This window comes from Bidens hawaiensis, unplaced genomic scaffold, assembly GCF_021521415.1.
Source record: "Bidens hawaiensis isolate Kalapana, Puna unplaced genomic scaffold, B.hawaiensis_p1.1 tig00022287_1, whole genome shotgun sequence".
NCBI lineage: Eukaryota > Viridiplantae > Streptophyta > Magnoliopsida > Asterales > Asteraceae > Bidens > Bidens hawaiensis.
The window spans coordinates 272,991-292,912 of NW_027493456.1; the positions used below are offsets into that span (position 1 = coordinate 272,991).

At 36.1% G+C, this 19,922-nt stretch overlaps 2 protein-coding genes and 1 long non-coding RNA gene across 3 annotated transcripts; all 3 read right to left on the reverse strand.

Moving 5' to 3' along the window:
* Positions 1-2,506: 2,506 nt before the first annotated feature.
* On the reverse strand, positions 2,507-3,517 carry LOC143565127 (uncharacterized). Its single transcript, XM_077052198.1, has 4 exons — positions 3,470-3,517; positions 3,194-3,370; positions 3,038-3,112; positions 2,507-2,936 (listed from the first exon to the last, which is right to left on the reverse strand). Exons 1-4 carry the CDS (start codon positions 3,515-3,517, stop codon positions 2,796-2,798), a joined length of 441 nt encoding a protein of 146 aa, XP_076908313.1. The 3' UTR covers positions 2,507-2,795.
* A 162-nt stretch (positions 3,518-3,679) lies between these two features.
* LOC143565116 (uncharacterized) lies at positions 3,680-4,362 on the reverse strand. The gene is made up of 3 exons (XR_013140999.1): positions 4,173-4,362; positions 3,925-4,060; positions 3,680-3,856 (listed from the first exon to the last, which is right to left on the reverse strand). It is a non-coding gene; the product is annotated as an uncharacterized LOC143565116 (long non-coding RNA).
* A 3,305-nt stretch (positions 4,363-7,667) lies between these two features.
* LOC143565117 (L-ascorbate oxidase-like) lies at positions 7,668-12,378 on the reverse strand. The gene is made up of 5 exons (XM_077052190.1): positions 12,057-12,378; positions 11,866-11,958; positions 9,553-9,765; positions 8,905-9,084; positions 7,668-8,814 (listed from the first exon to the last, which is right to left on the reverse strand). The coding sequence occupies exons 1-5, from the start codon at positions 12,324-12,326 to the stop codon at positions 7,855-7,857; spliced, it is 1,716 nt and encodes a 571-aa protein (XP_076908305.1). The 5' UTR covers positions 12,327-12,378; the 3' UTR covers positions 7,668-7,854.
* Between the last annotated feature and the right edge of the window lie 7,544 nt (positions 12,379-19,922).

Genomic DNA, 19,922 nt, shown 5'->3' on the forward strand with positions numbered 1-19,922 from the left:
TAACATCAAATCCGTTTCAACATCCAAGTTATTATTCCGTGCAAACTCAACCGGCAAACGCTACAAACAAAAATATAATTACAAAGTTATGTTACTAAACAATCCATAACATTACATTAATATTCATGTATAATATGAGTTTACTTACAAGCCTTTTCCGTACAACCACCTCCAAAATGTTTTCTTCTAGAACATGAGGAACAATAATATCCAAAACCGGCTCATCATCATCTTCCACACCAACATCAACTCCTATAAATATAAGTTATCAATGTATTACTAATTTAAACTGTAATAAAAATTATAAGATAAAAGAAAATGTAAATAACTACCTTCCAGTAGTAGTTGTTGTTCATTTTCATCATCACTTTCAATGTCTATCACCATTGGAACATAACCGTACTCCGGATGATTCGTCGGACCGTTGTATACAAACTCATCATTGAAATTGACACGTTCAATACCAAGGCTATCAAAAACATACATTCTAAATGTCCACGTACCTTGAAGACGTTGAAACACCAAATAATCATTGACAACCAGTTTACAATGAGCGGACATGTCTTTTCACATACCAGCGAAAGCAAATCTCGGAGTAGTTAGTTTGACGCATTGGATAGTTAAATTCCATAACATTCCATCTGCAGACTGAGCAATGATCTCGTCATACTTTCCAGGCTCTAAACTAAAGTGTTTTTGTATCTGATCATCTCTCAATGGCTACAATAAATTATAAATAAAACGAAATAGATTAAACTAATTTTATTATCCACATTTTATTTAACAAAACATATTGTTCACTATTTATTAAAAAAAACAACACCGTTACTTACAAGATATTTAAGAGTGGGATAAAGAACAACAACTGAAGAACCATGTCATTTATATCTGGAGTATCTTTAACGTAAACGAATGTCCATTCATTTTCGTTAACGGGAGCAAAAACCAAAACATCTCCAAATATCAAACCATTGTCTTCCACAAATTGATTCCAGCCATTTTGAAAAACAAAACTCCCGTTTACAAATTCAATTTGAATAAACCAATCTTTGTTTTTGTGATACACTACAACCGGGTGCATATTAGCACCTGGCTCAAAAATTCTTTGACAGAACTGATATGGAAGTACCTTAAATAAATATGATGTGGTAATTAAAGTATAATGGAAGAATTAACAAAATTAATAAAATATGTGGTTAATTACAATTTTACAAATACATACCGTCTGTCCATTGGAATTACCATAGAAAATGCAAACCGAGGGAATAACAATCTGCTTTGTCCAAAAAATAAATATAAATTAATAATAAAATTAATATAAAAACAGTAAATGATTATTTAATTTATTCCACCGGATTTAGTAATAAGCCCAATACAAACATCTGTATGCCAAAATCTTAATTAAACATTAAACAAATCCATTAAAACATTAAACAAAGACTAAACAACAAATCAGTTTATATTAACAACCTAATAAACAATCCTGGTTGTTTAATCACTAAAATAGTACAGTCATCATCCTCAACCATGCAAGGAGATTATAATAAAGTTTAAATAAGTTGAACACGAACTAACTAAATAGACTTAGGGTTATAACCAAAACATAAACAACAAAACTAAAGATTCTGACTAAAAATAATCTTCGATCGCTTTAAATTAGAGCTAAATACATAGGAACAGTTTGAATTAACACAATTAAATTATTAGACCAAATAATACTTACATTTTCCATATATTGAGTTATTTATTAAACGCTTCGAAGTTCACCAAATCGTTGATTCAATCTCTGTTCGTCTTTGCCGACATAAACTACTAAAAAATCGAAGACATATAATTTATTATGATAATTAACATAAATGTAATTGAAGAGTCGTTAATTTTTAAATTGATAAAAAAGATATATACAGGCCTAAAGTAATGGGCTATTTCAAATGGATCAAATTAAAAAGTTATACAAATATTGATAAATTATAATATAATTAGATATAATAAATTTTTATTTTTTTCTAAGATTTAAATTATTTTTTTAAAAACTTACTAAAGTTAAAACACGATATATTGATAAGAAAATATAATTATGTTTAAAGTGTATTTTCTTAACAAATATCACTATAAATTAAATATCTGATAAAGATATATGTATAGAAAAAACATATTGTTAATATGTATAATAGAATCCATATTCATTTGTTATTTAAGTTGGTTTTTTAAAAGAGTAACACAAATACTAGATAAAAAAACATGTTATAGAAAATGTAACAAAATGATATAAATAAGGTGTTACCAAAAAACAAAGTTAAAAAGCACAAATTATTATATTTATAGAAGATGGTGGATTAAATTAAAATTATGTTTATAGAAGATGGTGGATAACATTATTGTAAATAAAATTCAATTGAATAATATAAATTATGTTTATGTCACATTCAAAATTAATGGTAGAGTCATTTTTAATGGATTTTATATACAACAAAAAAGCAACCATTAAAAAAATTAAATACAAACAGAAATTTAACCAAACATTCAATTAAGGATAAATCAAATAAACAACCAACTTCCAAAGATAGTCACTCCAAAAAACAAATGTTTAAAAAACCAAACATAAAATATCCAAAAATAATAGAAATACTTAAGATGTAAAACAAAACCGAATAAATTTAAAAACAAAGTTTAACCGTTCACTTAGAAGGGTTCTCCAACTTAGGAGTCAAAATAGCTGTAACATCACATGCTTCATTGGTCTTCCCAATCTCTTCAAAACTCTTCGCCTTAACCTTAGTTGCAGACATGCCAGGTTAATTATCAACTTCAAAAACTTCAACAAACTTTCTCTTTAGTTTGTCGTCAGAAGACGTTGAAACTACCTTTTCCTCACTTGCCACATCCTGACCATCAACATTTGAATTCGGAGTCTGGTTATCTCCAATATCCGAAACCTGTTATTAATAAAGTAATCAACATCAGACAATCATGTAACAAATGTTTGTTTCACGCATATATATAACTTTGAATTATAATATTTAACAAATATATATACCTTAACAGAAACAGAACCAGATGATTGAAATTCCGACATAGACGCTCCCAAAGAAACAGAATTAGAATCGGTTAGCTGAAAATTAAAAGGGTAACAAAAAATTCAGTTAATGGAAATTACAATAAGTATAAAAAGAATGTGGCATTAAATAATTACCAAACGACTATGCTGCCTTTTCTGCAATTCACTAAGAATATTTGTGTCATCAGTAAGCTTGTTTATACCGTAATCCTCCACACTGTTTCTGAAATTGAACTTTGCCACATCGATTTTAAAAGCAAATTTCTTTTCTAACAGAGAATCCAACTCTGCAAGGAATCCAGCATTTTCAACCTCATTTTGTAAAAAATAAAAATAAAAAATAAATACTTAAAGTACAAATTGTGAACTATTATGTATAAAAATCTTTAAATTTACTAATTGAAAATTAACCTGCTTTTGAGAATCAATCAATTCAGCTGCAGTTTTGTTGATCAGCATTTTAGCATCTCTATCGAAGAGAGTCAACGACACCACACCAGTCGAATCTTGAACCCTTATCTTTATCTTGAATCTATATAAATTTTAAATTAGGTTACTACAAACCAAAATAGAATATTGAATATTTTGTTAATAAATATTTGAATTTGTTTTCACTAATTACCTAGGTGTAGGAACAACACCTAAAACATTGCATCTAACTGTTTTGCATTCATATTCAGTTACCCCCTCACCAACATTTTCCATTAGTTTACGGCTACAAGTATTACACCCAATGTAATACCACTCTGTATCTGGACATATGGCCTTAGTTGTACCATGGATAATGATATTCTTAGGCTGCAATAGCATAAAAAACAAATTATGCAATATAATGGTTTAAATAGTGAATTTAATAATTAACTTACAAATATAATTGTACAAATATCACAAATGTTAAACAAATCTGTAGCTTTCAAAAACTCATCATCAATAGAAGATAGCATCTTGACTGGAATCGGCTTACGAATAGAGACATCATTGGCAATCAGCATTTCGGCCAAACTACATATATAAAATTTACACATTTAAAACAAAGTATAAGGGCTAAAATTTAAACAACCAAATCTAATATATCAAAGAAAATAAAGTAAATAAAGAAAACAAAATAATATACCTCTTTTTGTATTCTTCAATCTCAAATAAGTAGTCATTAATGAACAAACGGCTAACATTAGATCCAAAAGAATTGGACACATAGACTTTCTCTACAAAAATAGAATATTAATGAATAATAAATTAGATTAAGTTAGATTAAGGTGCTATGCTTCTATTTCAATTAACTTGAAAACACTAAATATTATTACCTTTACCATCAGAACCGATGTAATACTTAACCCTACCAAACTGGAGAACAATAACGGCATGTGGTTCATCAAAATGATCAACAACATATTTAGAGAGCTCGGAAGCATAATGATCACATAGCGTGAGATACACACAGTTTCCACTAAAATATAAATAAGTGTTCAGAATCAAGATAATGTAAGTTAACAAAATTATTTAAATAAAATATCTACAAACAGTGGTACCTTAAATCTCATAACTCCATTGTACGCTTGTTTTTGTCTTTGACGTTTGAAACATTCGTCTTGAAAACATGAACCACATGACCAATTATATCTAAAAGAAAGAATTAAATAAATTAAGTCAAACATTAACTGGAAATCTAAGGATAAATTGAATAAATAATTTCTTTGAATAGTAATAGCAATTTACCAATTGTGGACTTCAAAGAAATTTGTTTATTGATTACTGATTCAAATGAAATCATTTTGAATCCAAACAGGCGACCTTCAAAATCTTGGCATGGATTAACATGAGTGTTTGGTCCAAACACTAATTTGTTAGGAGAATCAATAACTCTGTAGTTTGATCCATTTAGACCAACGCTAGGATTAACAATAGTAAGAGTAGAGCTTTCCTTCAAGAATCTTTTGAATCGAAAGATATCTTGTTTGTAAACGGTGGCTTGGATACGATTCTCCTGTCATTAAAGATATAAGTATTGATTTAATGATATAATGTAGAAAGTATAACATATATACAGATTAATAAATACAGTGTTACCTCATCATCCATTAAAACCATCTCCATCAAAAAATCCTCGTTGACATTTTTGTTATCTTTGATACTCCAAAGCTTCAGAACTCTAACCTTAAGAGTTGATGTTGATGTTTTGAGAACATCAATCTCATTTAGCATGGTAAAGGTCTGAGCTTCCATTGACATATACTTAAAATGAAATATAAAACAGTTAAATAAAGTGGCAGAAAACTAAAAACAATTATCAAAAGTGTAGAAGCTTACATGATAAAGAAAATACGAATGGGATAAAATGAATATGATTATGAAAAATGAATATGTGATTACATATTATATAGTAGAATGTAGAGAGGTTTAATTTTGTTAAACATATTATGTATAGAAAGTTTATTAAAATATAATCGAATATAATCAATCGTACTATATTAAATTATAATATCCAAAAATAACTTATTGTTTCTAAAAATATAAACGTTTTTTAAAGAAATTTGAATTTGAATATAATCATACCGTTCATATATTCTAAATAAAATATTCCAAAAATAAGTTATTGTTTCTTAATATAATATCAAATACGGTTATTTTAGTCAAAAACTTTAAAAATAATAATATCAAAATAAATAAAGAACATTCAATTCGTAAATTATTTATTTAAATACGGTTATTTTAGTAAAAACTTTCAAAATTTATGAGTTGAAAAGTAGTCAAAACGTAAACTAATCTTGGAATTAGTTAGGTACATTAATTTTGTAATAAATCATTGAATAAATTATTTTTGGAACATGAATATTATAATTTAATATGTAATTTAAAATTTAATTATATACTAAATTGCAGGAAAATAAATCAAATAGTGAACGGAAATTGATCGACAATTATAACATAAATTGGAAAATCACCGGAAACCAAATAAGAATACAATTATGACAGTTGACTACAGAAAATATTTTGAAATTGCCCGCAAATTAAATGAATATACGGTATAAAATGAAAATCTAAACGGAAATTGGTCGGAAATAAAAACATAAATAACAAAGTGGCCGGAAAACAATGAAGAGTTCAATTATGATTGTTGACTAAAGAAAATAATATAAAATTGACCGTAAAATTTATTTTAACATAAGGTTATGTTATAAAAATTAATTATGAACAACTTCATCGTTTGGCCGGACTATATTCATCGGATGTTGTTATAATAACTAAGAATCTAAAGGTGAAAAAATCGTCTGTTAATTACCTTTATCATGTTCACCGGAGAATCGATATGTTATAAGAAACATCAATTGCGAGAAAAAAACCTTATCGCATCTGGTATGACAAACCATGAATTGAACGGAAACCAAACGATTGTAGACCTTTCCAAAGATGGAATTGAAGAATAATATGGTGAATAACGGAGAAGGCTAAATACGACGGCCGGAATTAGTGTAGAATAGTAGCGGCGTATTAGGTTTAGCTAAGTTTGGTATGTTCGTATAGAGATTAGAGAGAAAAATGAGTGGTTGGATTGTTTGTGGATTATGGAAAATGGACCGGTTTTTTTATAGGGTTTTGTGGTTAAGATGACAAATGGCACAATTTTAGACAATCTTAGAATGGAAATAAGATGACATGGAAGCCTAGGTGGACACCCTAGTAGAAGGACATGTGGAAGCATTGTGTTGATTTAATAGATTAGTAAGATACATGAAAACGTATGGTACGAAGGGGTATCATGAAAAACAAAAGTTTCGGAAGGTGACACGTGGGTAAAACGTCTGGTCGTACGGGTTTTCTCTGATAGTCTTAGTCGGACTCAAAGACGAACCAAAGATTAGCTGACACGTGGTATTTTCAGAGGAAACGTCCACCTAAGCTTCTGAGGGGAAATGTTTTGAGGGGTTAGATGTTTCCCCTCAAAAGACGTTAAAGTTTTCTCTAAAAAAATGATACGTGTTAACTAATCTTTGATATGTCTGTAGGACTGATTGTTAAAAAAAAACTCTTACATCCCAAACGTTCATCCATATGTCACCTTATGAAGTCGTAGTTTTAAATAAAACCCCTTTATTTTGGTTTTCCTCCGTAGTACTGTGCATATTCGTGATGTTCCCTTTAATTTTTCTATTAACATATATTTGAAAATTTTAAATTATAGTCACACCTAGACATACATAAACCGGCTTGTACCCGATTTTGTAACTGGTTACTAACCGGTCCAATCCTAATTGGATCCTAACCGCCGGTTAGTAACCAATTTATATTATTAATTTAAAAACTCGTGATAAACCAGTTAACCGTTTTTTTATTATTATTTTATTAAAAATCAGGTTTTTTTCGGTTATAAACTGGTTAACCGGTCAAAACCGGTTACTACCCTACCCGAAAAACCGGTCTAACCAGTTAATTTCTGCCGAAAAAAACCAGTTAACATATTAACCGATTAACCTATTTGTGCACCTCTAGTCACACCCACAAGCAATGTTAGCAAAGAAACGGCATGATAAAAAATATTACTGGCCCAATAAATTTTGCTTAACCCAGTTTAATTTTAAACATGGTACGGCCCTACTGAAGTACTGATGTCCAACTTAACTCCAATTCTCATCTTGCACAATAGCATGGCCCAATAAAACATATATGGTCCAATAGAACCATTTGTGCCACGGCCATTAGAAATGAACTTTCAATACATTTCATTTTATGTTGCTAAATTTTTACAAATTGGGTTAAATTCTTTAGACAAAACACTTCATATAGAAAATATATAACATCTATGGCCTAATAAATCTGTTGGTATCGCCACAGCCCATAATAGCCGAGGGCAATTTCGTCACTTTCTCAACCCCTTCTTCAAACACTGTTCCCATACCCATATAAAAATGGGACTCAATATGACAATGAAAAGCCCAAGCACCCGGGTTATCTGCTACAAACCGCAAAGCGGTCCACCCGTAAGGATGAACCGGCACGGTATTCTTCATAATCGGGCTCACCAAGTTATAACTCTTCGGGTCCTCTGAGACATTAAACTTCCCACGTCCATATCCGACAACCCAAAAATCATGCCCGTGTAAATGCCACGGGTGTGTCTCACTATTATTAACATTCATTGTGTTTGCATTTTGAAGAATAATATCTACCGTTGTATTAAACTTTAGTCTATACAAAGAGTTGCTAGTAGTGGCATTAACATTAGGTGCAACAACTTTAATGTCATAGTTTTCGTACCCGTTGATGATGTCTGGAGGCGGGGTTTGTTCAAACGTGTGAAGTAGGTTTTGTTTGAGTGATACGAGGTACGGTGTGTGAGGAAGGGTAAAAGAGACATTATTAATAGACCATTTGACACTCCCGTTGATTCTGTTTTGCGTGTTCAAAAGAATAATAACTCTGTCTGATGTTTGAGGCACTGGGTGTATGTAACCAGGGTGTGACTTGATTGCAAGGCTTTGGTTAACCCGAGCATCAATGTCATTCCAAAACGGTCCATTTGGTGGGACCGTTGGTGGGGACTTTTTGGGATGGTTTGGGTAGTAGTTAAAAATGGCTAAGCCATTTGGGGTCGTGTTGTTACGGCTCACCATTTTTGACACGGCCCAATAGTTTCTTGATGGGTCTTGGTCCGCGGTGATCAAAACCGAGTAAGTTTCACCCGAGTAAATAAAAAGATTATTTACCACAAAAGGTTCGACATAGTGACCGTCGGTTTCAACAACTGTCATATTATGCCCCTGTATTTATTTATGTCAAAAACATCAGCTTAACCCAATCACGTCACAATACTTCAATAGATAAACGATTTGACTAAAACATGGATTTACCTCTATTTCGAAACTAAGAGCAGCCAAAGCAGTTAGACTTCCGATCCTAAGCCGGTAAGTTTTTCCAGGAACAACGGTTAAAACGTACGGTGCACATTCTGGATTTGTGGCATTACAAAGTCCGGTTGCAATCCCAGGTGTACTACAATTGAATTGTCCTTTCCCTTGAATCAACAATGACTGAAAGTAAAATCATAAGATTTAAACTTGGTAAAATAACAAAAATATCAAATAAAATTTACCATTGACTTTAATAAAATGGTAGTTGACACCTTTTTTATTTACACAAATATCATTTAAATTTTTTTCTTATTAAAAAAATGGTTGTAGATTAAAATCTGCTCCGCCATGTTGAATATGCTTTGTCAGATAGAAATCTTATGATCTATTGCACCAAATGACATATGTCGTCTCCTAGTTGATTAGTACTTTTAAAACATCAAGACTTATTCTGCTAATTATTTATGTCACAATGGCTATATAATTTGGTTATTTTGCTTCCATGGTTTACAAAACATAAGGTGAAAATGAATAATTTGACTTAATTTTGTCCATATGAACACTTATGATAATTTGTTGTGACTATGCATGAAACAGTCTATATGTGATTTGTTGTGATAAAAGATATTATAGTAGTTGAATATATACCTGAGGATCACCAACCCAAACAAAGGGGACGGAGGAAAGTCCGGCGGCTTGTTCATAGGTGCTTTTGTGATACCAATCGTTGAGAATGATGCTTCTATCGTAGTCGTAGGAAAAGGGTTCGGATTCACCGGCTGGCAGTGCCACTCGAATGGATCCGTATAACCCTGCCTCTCGTTGCATACCGTAGTGTGCATGGTACAAGTATGTTCCTGCCTGCATATTTAAAAGAAATTTTTTTCTAAATAGGATGAGAGTTAATGGTTAAATGGTTTCTAGGAAAGAGAAAATATGTATTAAGAAAGTAGTAGATCCGCCATTTGAAATGGCGGATCTCAGACAAAACATAGATTCCGTCAGATCTTGTCTGGTGAGGTGGACGACTACCAGGTGATCCGCCATTTCAAATGACGGATCACTAATATTTTATTTGTGATCCGCCATTTCAAATGGCGGATGTCAAGTTTGGTGATCCGCCACTTTGACTGGCATGTCACATATCCCAAAGTAGGCTGCCCCTATAAGTAAACATGAATTTTAATGAATATCCGTCATTTGAATTGGAAGATGTCAAGATGACATCCGCCGTTTCAAATGGCGGATGTGAATAGTGATGTCAGAATGATTTGACTCATCTTGACCAGACCACACCTACTCCTATTTCTTTATAAGTTACCTTTTCTTTTTATTATTTACTTATTTTGTATTATATAAATATCCTTTTTTACTTATTACAAATAAAAAGTGTATTAAACAAATGAAAAGTGTATTACGTTTTTTTATTATTTATTAGCTTTCTAAATATCAGTATTTAAAAAAATACAAATTTTAATATTAAAAAGATTTTTTTATTAAAAAAATCATGTTTACAATATTTTTGGTGGGCATCCGCCGTTTGAAATGGAATATGTCATCTTAACATCCGCCATTTAAAATGACGGATGTGAATAGTGCTGTCAACGTTCACATAATTTACTTTTGAATAACTCTGACAGCACTATTAACATCCGTCATTTGAAATGACGGATGTCAAAACATCCGTCATTTGAAATGGCGGATGCCCACCAAAAATATCGTAAACATGATTTTTTAATAAAAAAATCTTTTTAATATTAAAATTTGTATTTTTTTTAAATACTGATATTTAGAAAGCTAATAAATAATAAAAAAAAACGTAATACACTTCTCATTTGTTTAATACACTTTCTATTTGTAATAAGGAAAAAAGGTTATTTATATAATACAAAATAAGTAAATAACAAAAAGAAAAGGTAAATTATAAAGAAATAGGAGTAGGTGTGGTATGGTCAAGATGAGTCAAATCATTCAGACATCAGTATTTACATCAGTCATTTGAAATAACGGATGTCATTTTGACATCTTCCATTTCAAATGGCGGATGCCCATTAAAATTTATGTTTACCCATAGGGGCAGCCTACTTTGGGATATGTGACATGCCAGTCAAAGTGGCGGATCATCAAACTTGACATCCGCAATTTCAAACGGCGGATCACAAATAAAATATTAGTGATCCGTCGTTTGAAATGGCGGATCACCTGGTAGCCATCCACCTCACCAGACAATATCTGACGGAATCTATGTTTTGTCTGAGATCCGTAATTTTAAATGGCGGATCTCCTACTTTCCTAATACATATTTTCTCTTTCCTAAAAACCATTTAACTATAACTTTTATCCTATTTTGAAAAAAATTTCTATTTAAAATATATAGTTTATAGTCGTTTTGAAAAAATATATAATTTATTTACAATATATAGTTTCTCATTTTGGTAAGGTGATAAGCTGGTATAAGGGTGTTGCATAGAAGGAAAACGTTCAATACATGTAAAATGTTACATTTATAGTCGTTTAAGAAGAAAACGAATTTATTTACAAGTTACAACTTACAACCTCACCCGAACACAATCTACTTGTTATTAAACATGTATGGACTTAATTATTACAAATGGCCGAACCACTTACACGTTGTTTGCTAGCCTCTTAAGAACCATTAAAACTTAAGGTTACCTCTTAACCAATAAGAGATTATGAACATTAGGAGGCAACCTCTTAATGGCCATTAAACGGCTACCAAACACTTGATTATTTTATGTCATGTTAACGTCGCATATGGAACAAATTACTGCTATACCGCTTGACTCGAAAGTCTTAATAAGTTCCACTATTTCTTTCATAAAATTTAGTTACTTTCTATTCATGTCCTCTAAAACAAATTATATATAAACAAACCGTTACTATATTTTGTATTATAACATATACGTATGTATATAACCCTTGTGAAATATATTCACTTACCCTGTCAACAACAAACTTATATCTGAATGTGTCTCCTGGTAAAATAGGACATTGAGTAACGCCTTCTGTTCCATCAGCCCATGGACTTCCAATCTACAAATCAATTAAAACTTCAAAAATCTAATAACATAATTTTAACCTAATTACAAACTATAATCTAGCTATTTTCATGTGTGTTAACTATTACGAACCTGTCGGATACCGTGCCAGTGTATAGCAACATTTTCGGTCAACAAACTGTTTTTGAGATCAACAACAATGGTATCCCCTTGTTGAGCCAATATCGACGGACCAGGGCTTCTACCATTAATGGTAATGACTAGCTTCTTATAGCAATCCGGCGATTTAAACTCGTACTTAACCTCCCATCTATAATGTTTAATCTTGGCTTCCACCAAGGACTTTAGGCACAAAATTAATAATATAAATACACATATTATTGGAAGATTATTAATCTTCATTGATGTTGATGTGAAGTGGTTTGAAAGTATGTAGTTTTTTGAATGATTCTTGTGAGCATCTTTGTGCTTATATATGTATATATGTGTATGTGTTCTATATAGATTAATATATAATATTATGGATTATGGAAATTGCGTTCTGGTTTCCCTACCGTTACTTGTTACATGTTATATTGAATGCGGTCAACTCAAATTTTAGATATTTCTTTTGGATATATAGTTGACTTTGAATGAGGATATAGTGGGCTCGTGATATCTTTAAAAGATATTATGACATTTGATTGATACATCTCATATCTTATGATTATACAAACTTTATAAGATTTGAGGATTATGTTTAGTATGAAACAAGTGTATATCATGTATCATGTAAGCTTGTTAGATTTTTATTTTTTACGTCGTCAAGAAGTTATTTGATACCTATCGATATATCAAACCCGTTAACTGGTTTTCGTTAGCTTTAAACTGGAATAGGTAATAAAAATTGAAACTTTTGTAAAACACGTAACTAAAAGGTTAATAATAGCCATACACAAACTTATAGTACTTTTGATATTGAAGAGGTAGGTCCCAGCAGGGCCCAGTTGGACCCGCAAGACTCACCTTGAAGAGGGACGTCTGCGCAAAGACCAATTGGTTCCGCAGGACCCACCATGCTCAGAGAGATGAAGACCTTACGCGCAGTACGCCAGCTGTTCCCGCAGGAAAAGCCTCCCAATGGTGAAGTACCCCGCCTGTTCCCGCAGCTGCGGATACAAGCCATCAGGGAAGGCTACCCGCACTAATAGCAAGGCTACACGCACAAGGCACTAACTCTCAATAATTCAGTAATGTCACCTGAAGAAGGAATGAGCAAGGCGGGAATACTCCCGCCCAAATGAGCTAGTCCGTACGCTTCTGGAGGATCTTTTGTACTATACCTGCCAAGGTATGGACAAAATAGACAAGATCTGACCAAAGCAGCCCATGAACCAATCACAGGGTGACAGCTCACTGACAACAGTACGACGAGGAGCACGCTCTAGTACAAAATGTCACTATCAGCCGCTGCCTACTCACCAACCCTTGTCGTGGCACGTACATAGCCTGCAGTTGGTGGAAAAGGAATAGTACACAGCCGGCCATGTCACTATCAGCCGCTGCCTACCCACCAACCACCAGCATGGCACGTGCGTAGCCCACATTTGGTAGAAAAGGAATATTATACAGCTGGCTGTACCTGCTTGGAAACCTACCTTCGGCTATAAATACTCCAACACTTTGGAACGGTATCATATACTATCTTATATCTCCATATATTATCTGATATCTGCTCTAGCAATTTCTTTTAATATACACTTATATTCAAGAGCAATTTAGTCTGATTCTCACGCCGGAGGGTGGTCACAAGGAGGTACCCCCCCCCCCTTCTCAGTGACGAGCTCACGGTGTCTGTTTTGCAGGTCATCAGAGGAATAACCATCTTTGCCGGACCTAACCCTCGTGGAAACATCTACTTGACCCTAAGATTATCCATAATCTGCCGGGGTCACTTAGTGTTTCTTCATTGGCGCCATCTGTGCATAAAAGCTAGAACTAATTCTTTTTCAGTTTTTTCAAAACTTCTGGAAAGATGGTTAAGGTTACTCCGTTGCCAAGGCCAACGAGTGACCAAGAAACTCCGGTAACCACAACCCCAGCTACTGGGGGGAACACCGGCGAGTACACAAATTTTACGAACACTACCTCGGTTACCCAAGCCGGGGCAAGTGCAGTAAATTTTACGAACACTACCCCGGTTACCCAAGCCGGGGCAAGTGCAGTAAAAAATCCTCCCCTGGGATTCATTGATACCCAGGTGGAAAGACGACAGACGAAGCTCCCCCGCCAAACACTTGATCAAGTTAAAGCGTGGGCGGAAGCACGTCAGAAGGAATTCCAAGCTGAGTTGGATGAACGCTTACGTTCACTCCAACAGGCTGACGAATTCGGAAGCACTCAACAGCTCAACATAAGCAATGAGTGCGAGTACTGGGACGATGATTCGGAGGAGTCCGACAGCGACGCAAACCCTCGCCATAGGGCGAAAGGGAAGCGTAAGGAAACGGACTTCCAACGAAGAAGGAATTTTGGAGAAACCTTCAAACAAAGGAACGCGGGGGGAAACCCACGTGACTTCTCCAAAACCTTTAGACCGACTGTTGCAAATGCGGGAACGTCCAAGTTTGCAAGGGACATTGCGGAAGCAATCGCCCCGAAGAGTGCTAAACAGATGTCCAACATCGGCACTTATGATGGTATATCTGACCCAGACGATCATTTGAACAGATTCATAGCGGGGGCAACCGTCAGCAATTGGACGGAACCCACGTGGTGTTATATGTTCCAAATGACGCTTGTTGGGGCAGCCAGAGCGTGGTTCGACCGTCTACCGGTCCACCACATCTACGATTGGGCTGACTTCCAGCAAAAGTTCAGCCAACACTTCAGTCAACAAAGAAAGTATACCGAAGAGCAATGGACGATCCTCAACTGCATCCGAGAAGAAGATGAGTCTTTACTAGACTTCATCACGCGCTTCAATTCAAAGAAACTGAGTCTGGGCACCATAAGCGAAGATCTTGTTCGCGCAGCTTTCATCCAATGCGCAGAATACCCAGAGCTTATCCGCACATTGACGGGTAAAGACGGCATGCCATTCACATGGGATGCCATCATGACAGCAGCTAAACGCTTCGCGGAAACGGAAAAGCAACTGGGTAGAGATCTTCCCCAGAGCACAAACCTCTACACTCAGAAAACAAGAGAAAACAACGTCCTTACCGCCCGACTAAACAAAAGAGGAAGCTAGGCATTTGGCAGTCAAGGGTAAACTTTGACACCTCATCCGGCTCACACCCTCGGTTAGGCGGAAGGGATAACATGCAGTTGTCGAACCGGAACTCCAGATGGACGCCACTCACCAAAAGCATCACCGAGATATTCGCCACCGAGAGGCTCCCATTGCCAGAGGCTCCAATTATCCGACAGCGTCCAAACGCTGATCAAAGCAAATCCTGTGACTTCCACAGAACAAAAGGCCACACCACCGAGGAATGCTTAGACTTGAAGGACGTCATCGAAGCATTTGTCAGAGATGGGAAACTCACGCACCTCGTGGCACAATGAACGCTGAGCAGGCTAATGCGTGTAGAACCCCAGTTGGGGAAAACACGAATGAAACTGCAGCTTCAATGTTGGAGACTACATACGGCGTAAACAACGAGATTCCGAACCAGGTGCATATCGGCTCGAAAGGCTCGATGACACCCCCATCCCAAGAACATGGAAGGGAGCTCAATTACACAGGTTGCATGTAGATCAATTCCAAACTTGTAAAGAAAAGGCCCAGAGCCACTTCTAATGGAAATGATTCTCCTTATTACATTGACGCTGATGGTCTTACATTTATACTTATAAACTTTCCACACTGATATGCCGGTATTCACCGCATAAATAAGTGGGGAAGTAAGTCGTTGCGTGTGGACGGCGGCAAAACCCGCATAAACACAAAACGGCAAAAATTTCTAAGAGATGAGGACAACCTTCACGCAGGTCAGTTATAGGTAAAGTTTGGTCATCCCACTAAATGAAAGTGACGGTCCTACCCGCACAATCATGATAGAGGAAACTGAACATTAACCTATTGACAACCGCGCGTCGAAAGGTTTAACTTATTCAAAACACTGATGCCGGTATTCACCGCATAAATAAGTGGGGAAGTAAGTCGTTGCGTGTGGACGGCGGCAAAACCCGCATAAACACAAAAAACGGCAAAAAATTTCTAACGAAAACCTTCACGCAGGTCAGTTATAGGTAAAGGTTGGTCATCCCACTAAATGAAAGTGACGGTCCTACCCGCACAATCATGATAGAGGAAACTGAACACTAACCTATTGACAACCACGCGTCGAACGGTTAACTTATTCAAAACACTTGGAAAATTGCTAAGTTCAACTAAAGTATGCACGAGCGAATCATATATTGTTTATGAGGCAAAACAAGTGCCAAATTAAATTATAATATGCATGAGCACGTCATATAACGTTTATAAAGCAAGTTGTAACACCCCGACCAAAGGCGGATTATACATCGGGGCGCCACATATTGTTTCATTACTCGTGACACTATTGGGTGTCAATATTTAATAAATATATTCATTCACGCATGCGCAACGTATACATAAGATATAAATAAACCAACATAAATCAATATATTATAAATCAAAATATTCGAACAGCAATAACTTGTCTTGATACATTTTAATCTAGGTCCAAAAGTAAAAACGTCCTATGTGTCCACAAGCTCCAAAACAGCTACTGCAAACCTGAACATGTGTTAAAATAAACGTCAAACACTTGCGTGTTGGTGAGAAATCAAGTTTAATACAATACATAGATAACAATAAATCTGCGCGCAACATGTGTATGTCTGGGTTTCAACAAGGGTGTAATCAGATCGGGACCAACTCTAAGAGACAAGACTGCCAGTGCTCACAATTGAGCTCACAAACAAGACTAACTGTGCATGTGTAAATAAAAGAGAAAATCATAAACGATAGTTCTCCCGTGTTCATCTAATGGTACCATGAAAACTGCGGAATAGACCGACAAGACGGTTAATGATCCACACATACAAATAAACAGCCAAGTCTACGTCCTCAACACATGGGATACTGCGCGACTAAAGTTCATAAACAAGTTTAAGACTCTAAGTTTGTATGAACACATGATCATCCCAAAACATTAAAAGCAAAAAGGGATTAGGTACGAGATTACTCACTTGATAAACGATGCGGTGTAAGATAAAGCAAGAACCAACTTTAAACAAGCACAAGTTAACCTATAAATAAGATTATTGTTTTAACGATCGGTTTTAAGTCTTGATTATAAGTTAGCATAATTAATAAGTTATTATATATAATACCGGAAAAGCAGGACAGAACAGGGAGGAAGACGGAGGCAGAGAGGAAGACGGCAGAGAGAGCAAGGGGCAAGAGAACAGGAGAGATTAAGTGTTTTGTGTGTGTAGTGTTTATGAAAATATTACTATTATTTATAGGAAAACCCTAGGAGACATAATCCCTAGAAAAGGGGAAAAGATCATTAACAGGATCAAGCAAAAGATATCAAAAAGCATAAGAATCCAAAAGCAAAAGATATGGAAAGATATGGCAGCTGCAGAGGCAAGATAAAGCTGTCAGGGAACAGTAAAAAAGGCATGGGCGGTTCAGAAAAAGGTACAGGATAAAGCATGAAAAAGCAGATCTCAAAAGATAATGTCAGTCACTTTTTCTACCAACCAATGGGGTTGGTACGCATGCTGCGCCGAAAGTAACTATTCAGACATTAGATAGGTTAGGTCAACAGCTCAGAAGAAAAGACATTACAAAAGCAAACGGCTAGAATAAACAGAAGATACAAGGGTTAAGCGCGGGAAGGCTGAGTGCGCGAGCGCGAAGGCTGGCACAACAATCCTTAGCGCACTGCGGGAAGAATCACAAATCCTTAGCGTGCTGCGTGAAGAACTAGAATTCTAAGCGCATCGCGGGAACATACATTCTTAGCGCATTGCGGGAAGAACATGCATTCTTAGCGCGCTGCGAGAAGAGTTCTCTTCACGCATCGCAGGAACAAGATGTCTTCACGCAGGCTTCCATGTAAGGAGTCTGGCGCGTGGAGCTGCAGACATCCTTAGGCGGGAAGAACCAAAGGACAAGCAAAGAGTTAGAGGGAAACAAGGCTTAAGGGCGGGACGGCGACAAGAGGGAAAAGAAGGCGGAAAGAGAGAAGGAGAGGGACGGGACGGCGGAAAGAAAGAGAGAGAAAGAGGCGGGCAGGAAAATATATATTATTATTAAAAATAAAATATAAGTATAAATAAATATTAAATCATAAAAGAAAGAGATCGGGTCAGAGAAACGGGTACCTGGGTCGGGTCGGATCGGGCAGATGTCACAGTCTCCCCTACTTTAAGAAATTTCGTCCCGAAATTTATCTCGAAGTAGGTTGCGCAGAGAACAGGTGCGGGTACTTGATCTTCATTTGATCTTCCCTTTCCCATGTAAACTCGGCTCCGCGCTTGGACTCCCAGCGAACTTTCACGATAGGGATACGACTGCGCTTGGTTTGCTTTACCTCGCGATCCATAATCTCAACAGGCTTCTCAACGAAATGCATAGTTTCATCAACTTGAACTTCATCAAGTAGAATGTGAAGGTTCTCGTCAGCTAAACACTTCTTGAGATTGGATACATGGAACGTTGGATGCACATTACTGAGCGCGGGCGGCAGGTCAAGTCTGTAGGCAACTTTTCCCACACGCGCGAGAATCTTGAATGGACCAACATAACGAGGAGCAAGCTTACCTTTCTTCCCAAAGCGGACAACACCTTTCCAGGGCGACACTTTGAGGAGAACAAGATCACCAACTTGAAATTCGAGAGGCTTCCGCCTACGATCTGCGTAACTCTTCTGTCGGCTTCTGGCAGTCAGCAGATGATCACGGATCTTGGCGATTTTATCGGTTGTCTCTTGAACAAGTTCGGGTCCTGTGATTTGAGTTTCACCCACTTCGCTCCAACAAATCGGGGAGCGGCACTTACGACCGTAAAGTGCTTCAAATGGGGCCATACCAATACTGGAATGATAGCTGTTATTATAGGAGAACTCGATCAAAGGCAGGTGCGAATCCCAATTACCTCCAAAATCAAGAACACAAGATCGGAGCATATCCTCAAGAGTTTGAATAGTTCGCTCAGACTGACCGTCAGTCTGAGGATGATATGCCGTACTCATGTCCAAGCGAGTTCCTAGCGCAAATTGGAGAGATTTCCAAAAGCGAGATATAAAACGGCCATCGCGATCGGATATGATGCTCAAAGGAGTACCATGGCGGCAGACAATTTCCTTGACATAAAGCTGCGCGAGTTGCTCAACACGGTAGTTTTCACGAATGGGCAGAAAGTGAGCAGACTTAGTCAATCGATCCACTATTACCCAAATGCTATCATGTTTGATTGCTGTCAAAGGTAACTTGGTAATAAAGTCCATCGCTACACATTCCCATTTCCACGTAGGAATTTCAGGTTGTTCGAGCAAACCAGATGGGCGTTGGTGTTCAGCTTTTACTTTAGAACAAGTCAGGCATTTAGCTACGAACACAGCAATATCCTTTTTCATACCGGGCCACCAATAAGTTATGCGCAAATCCTTGTACATCTTATCAGCGCCAGGATGAATAGAATACCGAGATCTGTGCGCTTCACTCAGGATATCAGCGCGAAGATTCTCATCAAAGGGAATCTAGATGCGATTGAGATAGCAGAGAATTCCACCCAGATTAGGGACAAAGAGTGCTTCCGCGCCACACGCTAACTCGGCGCGAAGGTTACCGTTACTGATGGATGCGCGCTGCGCGTCACGAATACGCGATTCAAGGTTGCTTTGAATCGGCGCGAAGTGAAGCTGGGTGCGCGGCAAGATACAGTTAAGTTGGCAGGGTTTTCGGCTGAGCGCATCGGCTACCACATTAGCCTTACCAGGATGATACCGGATCTCACAATCGTAATCGCTGATG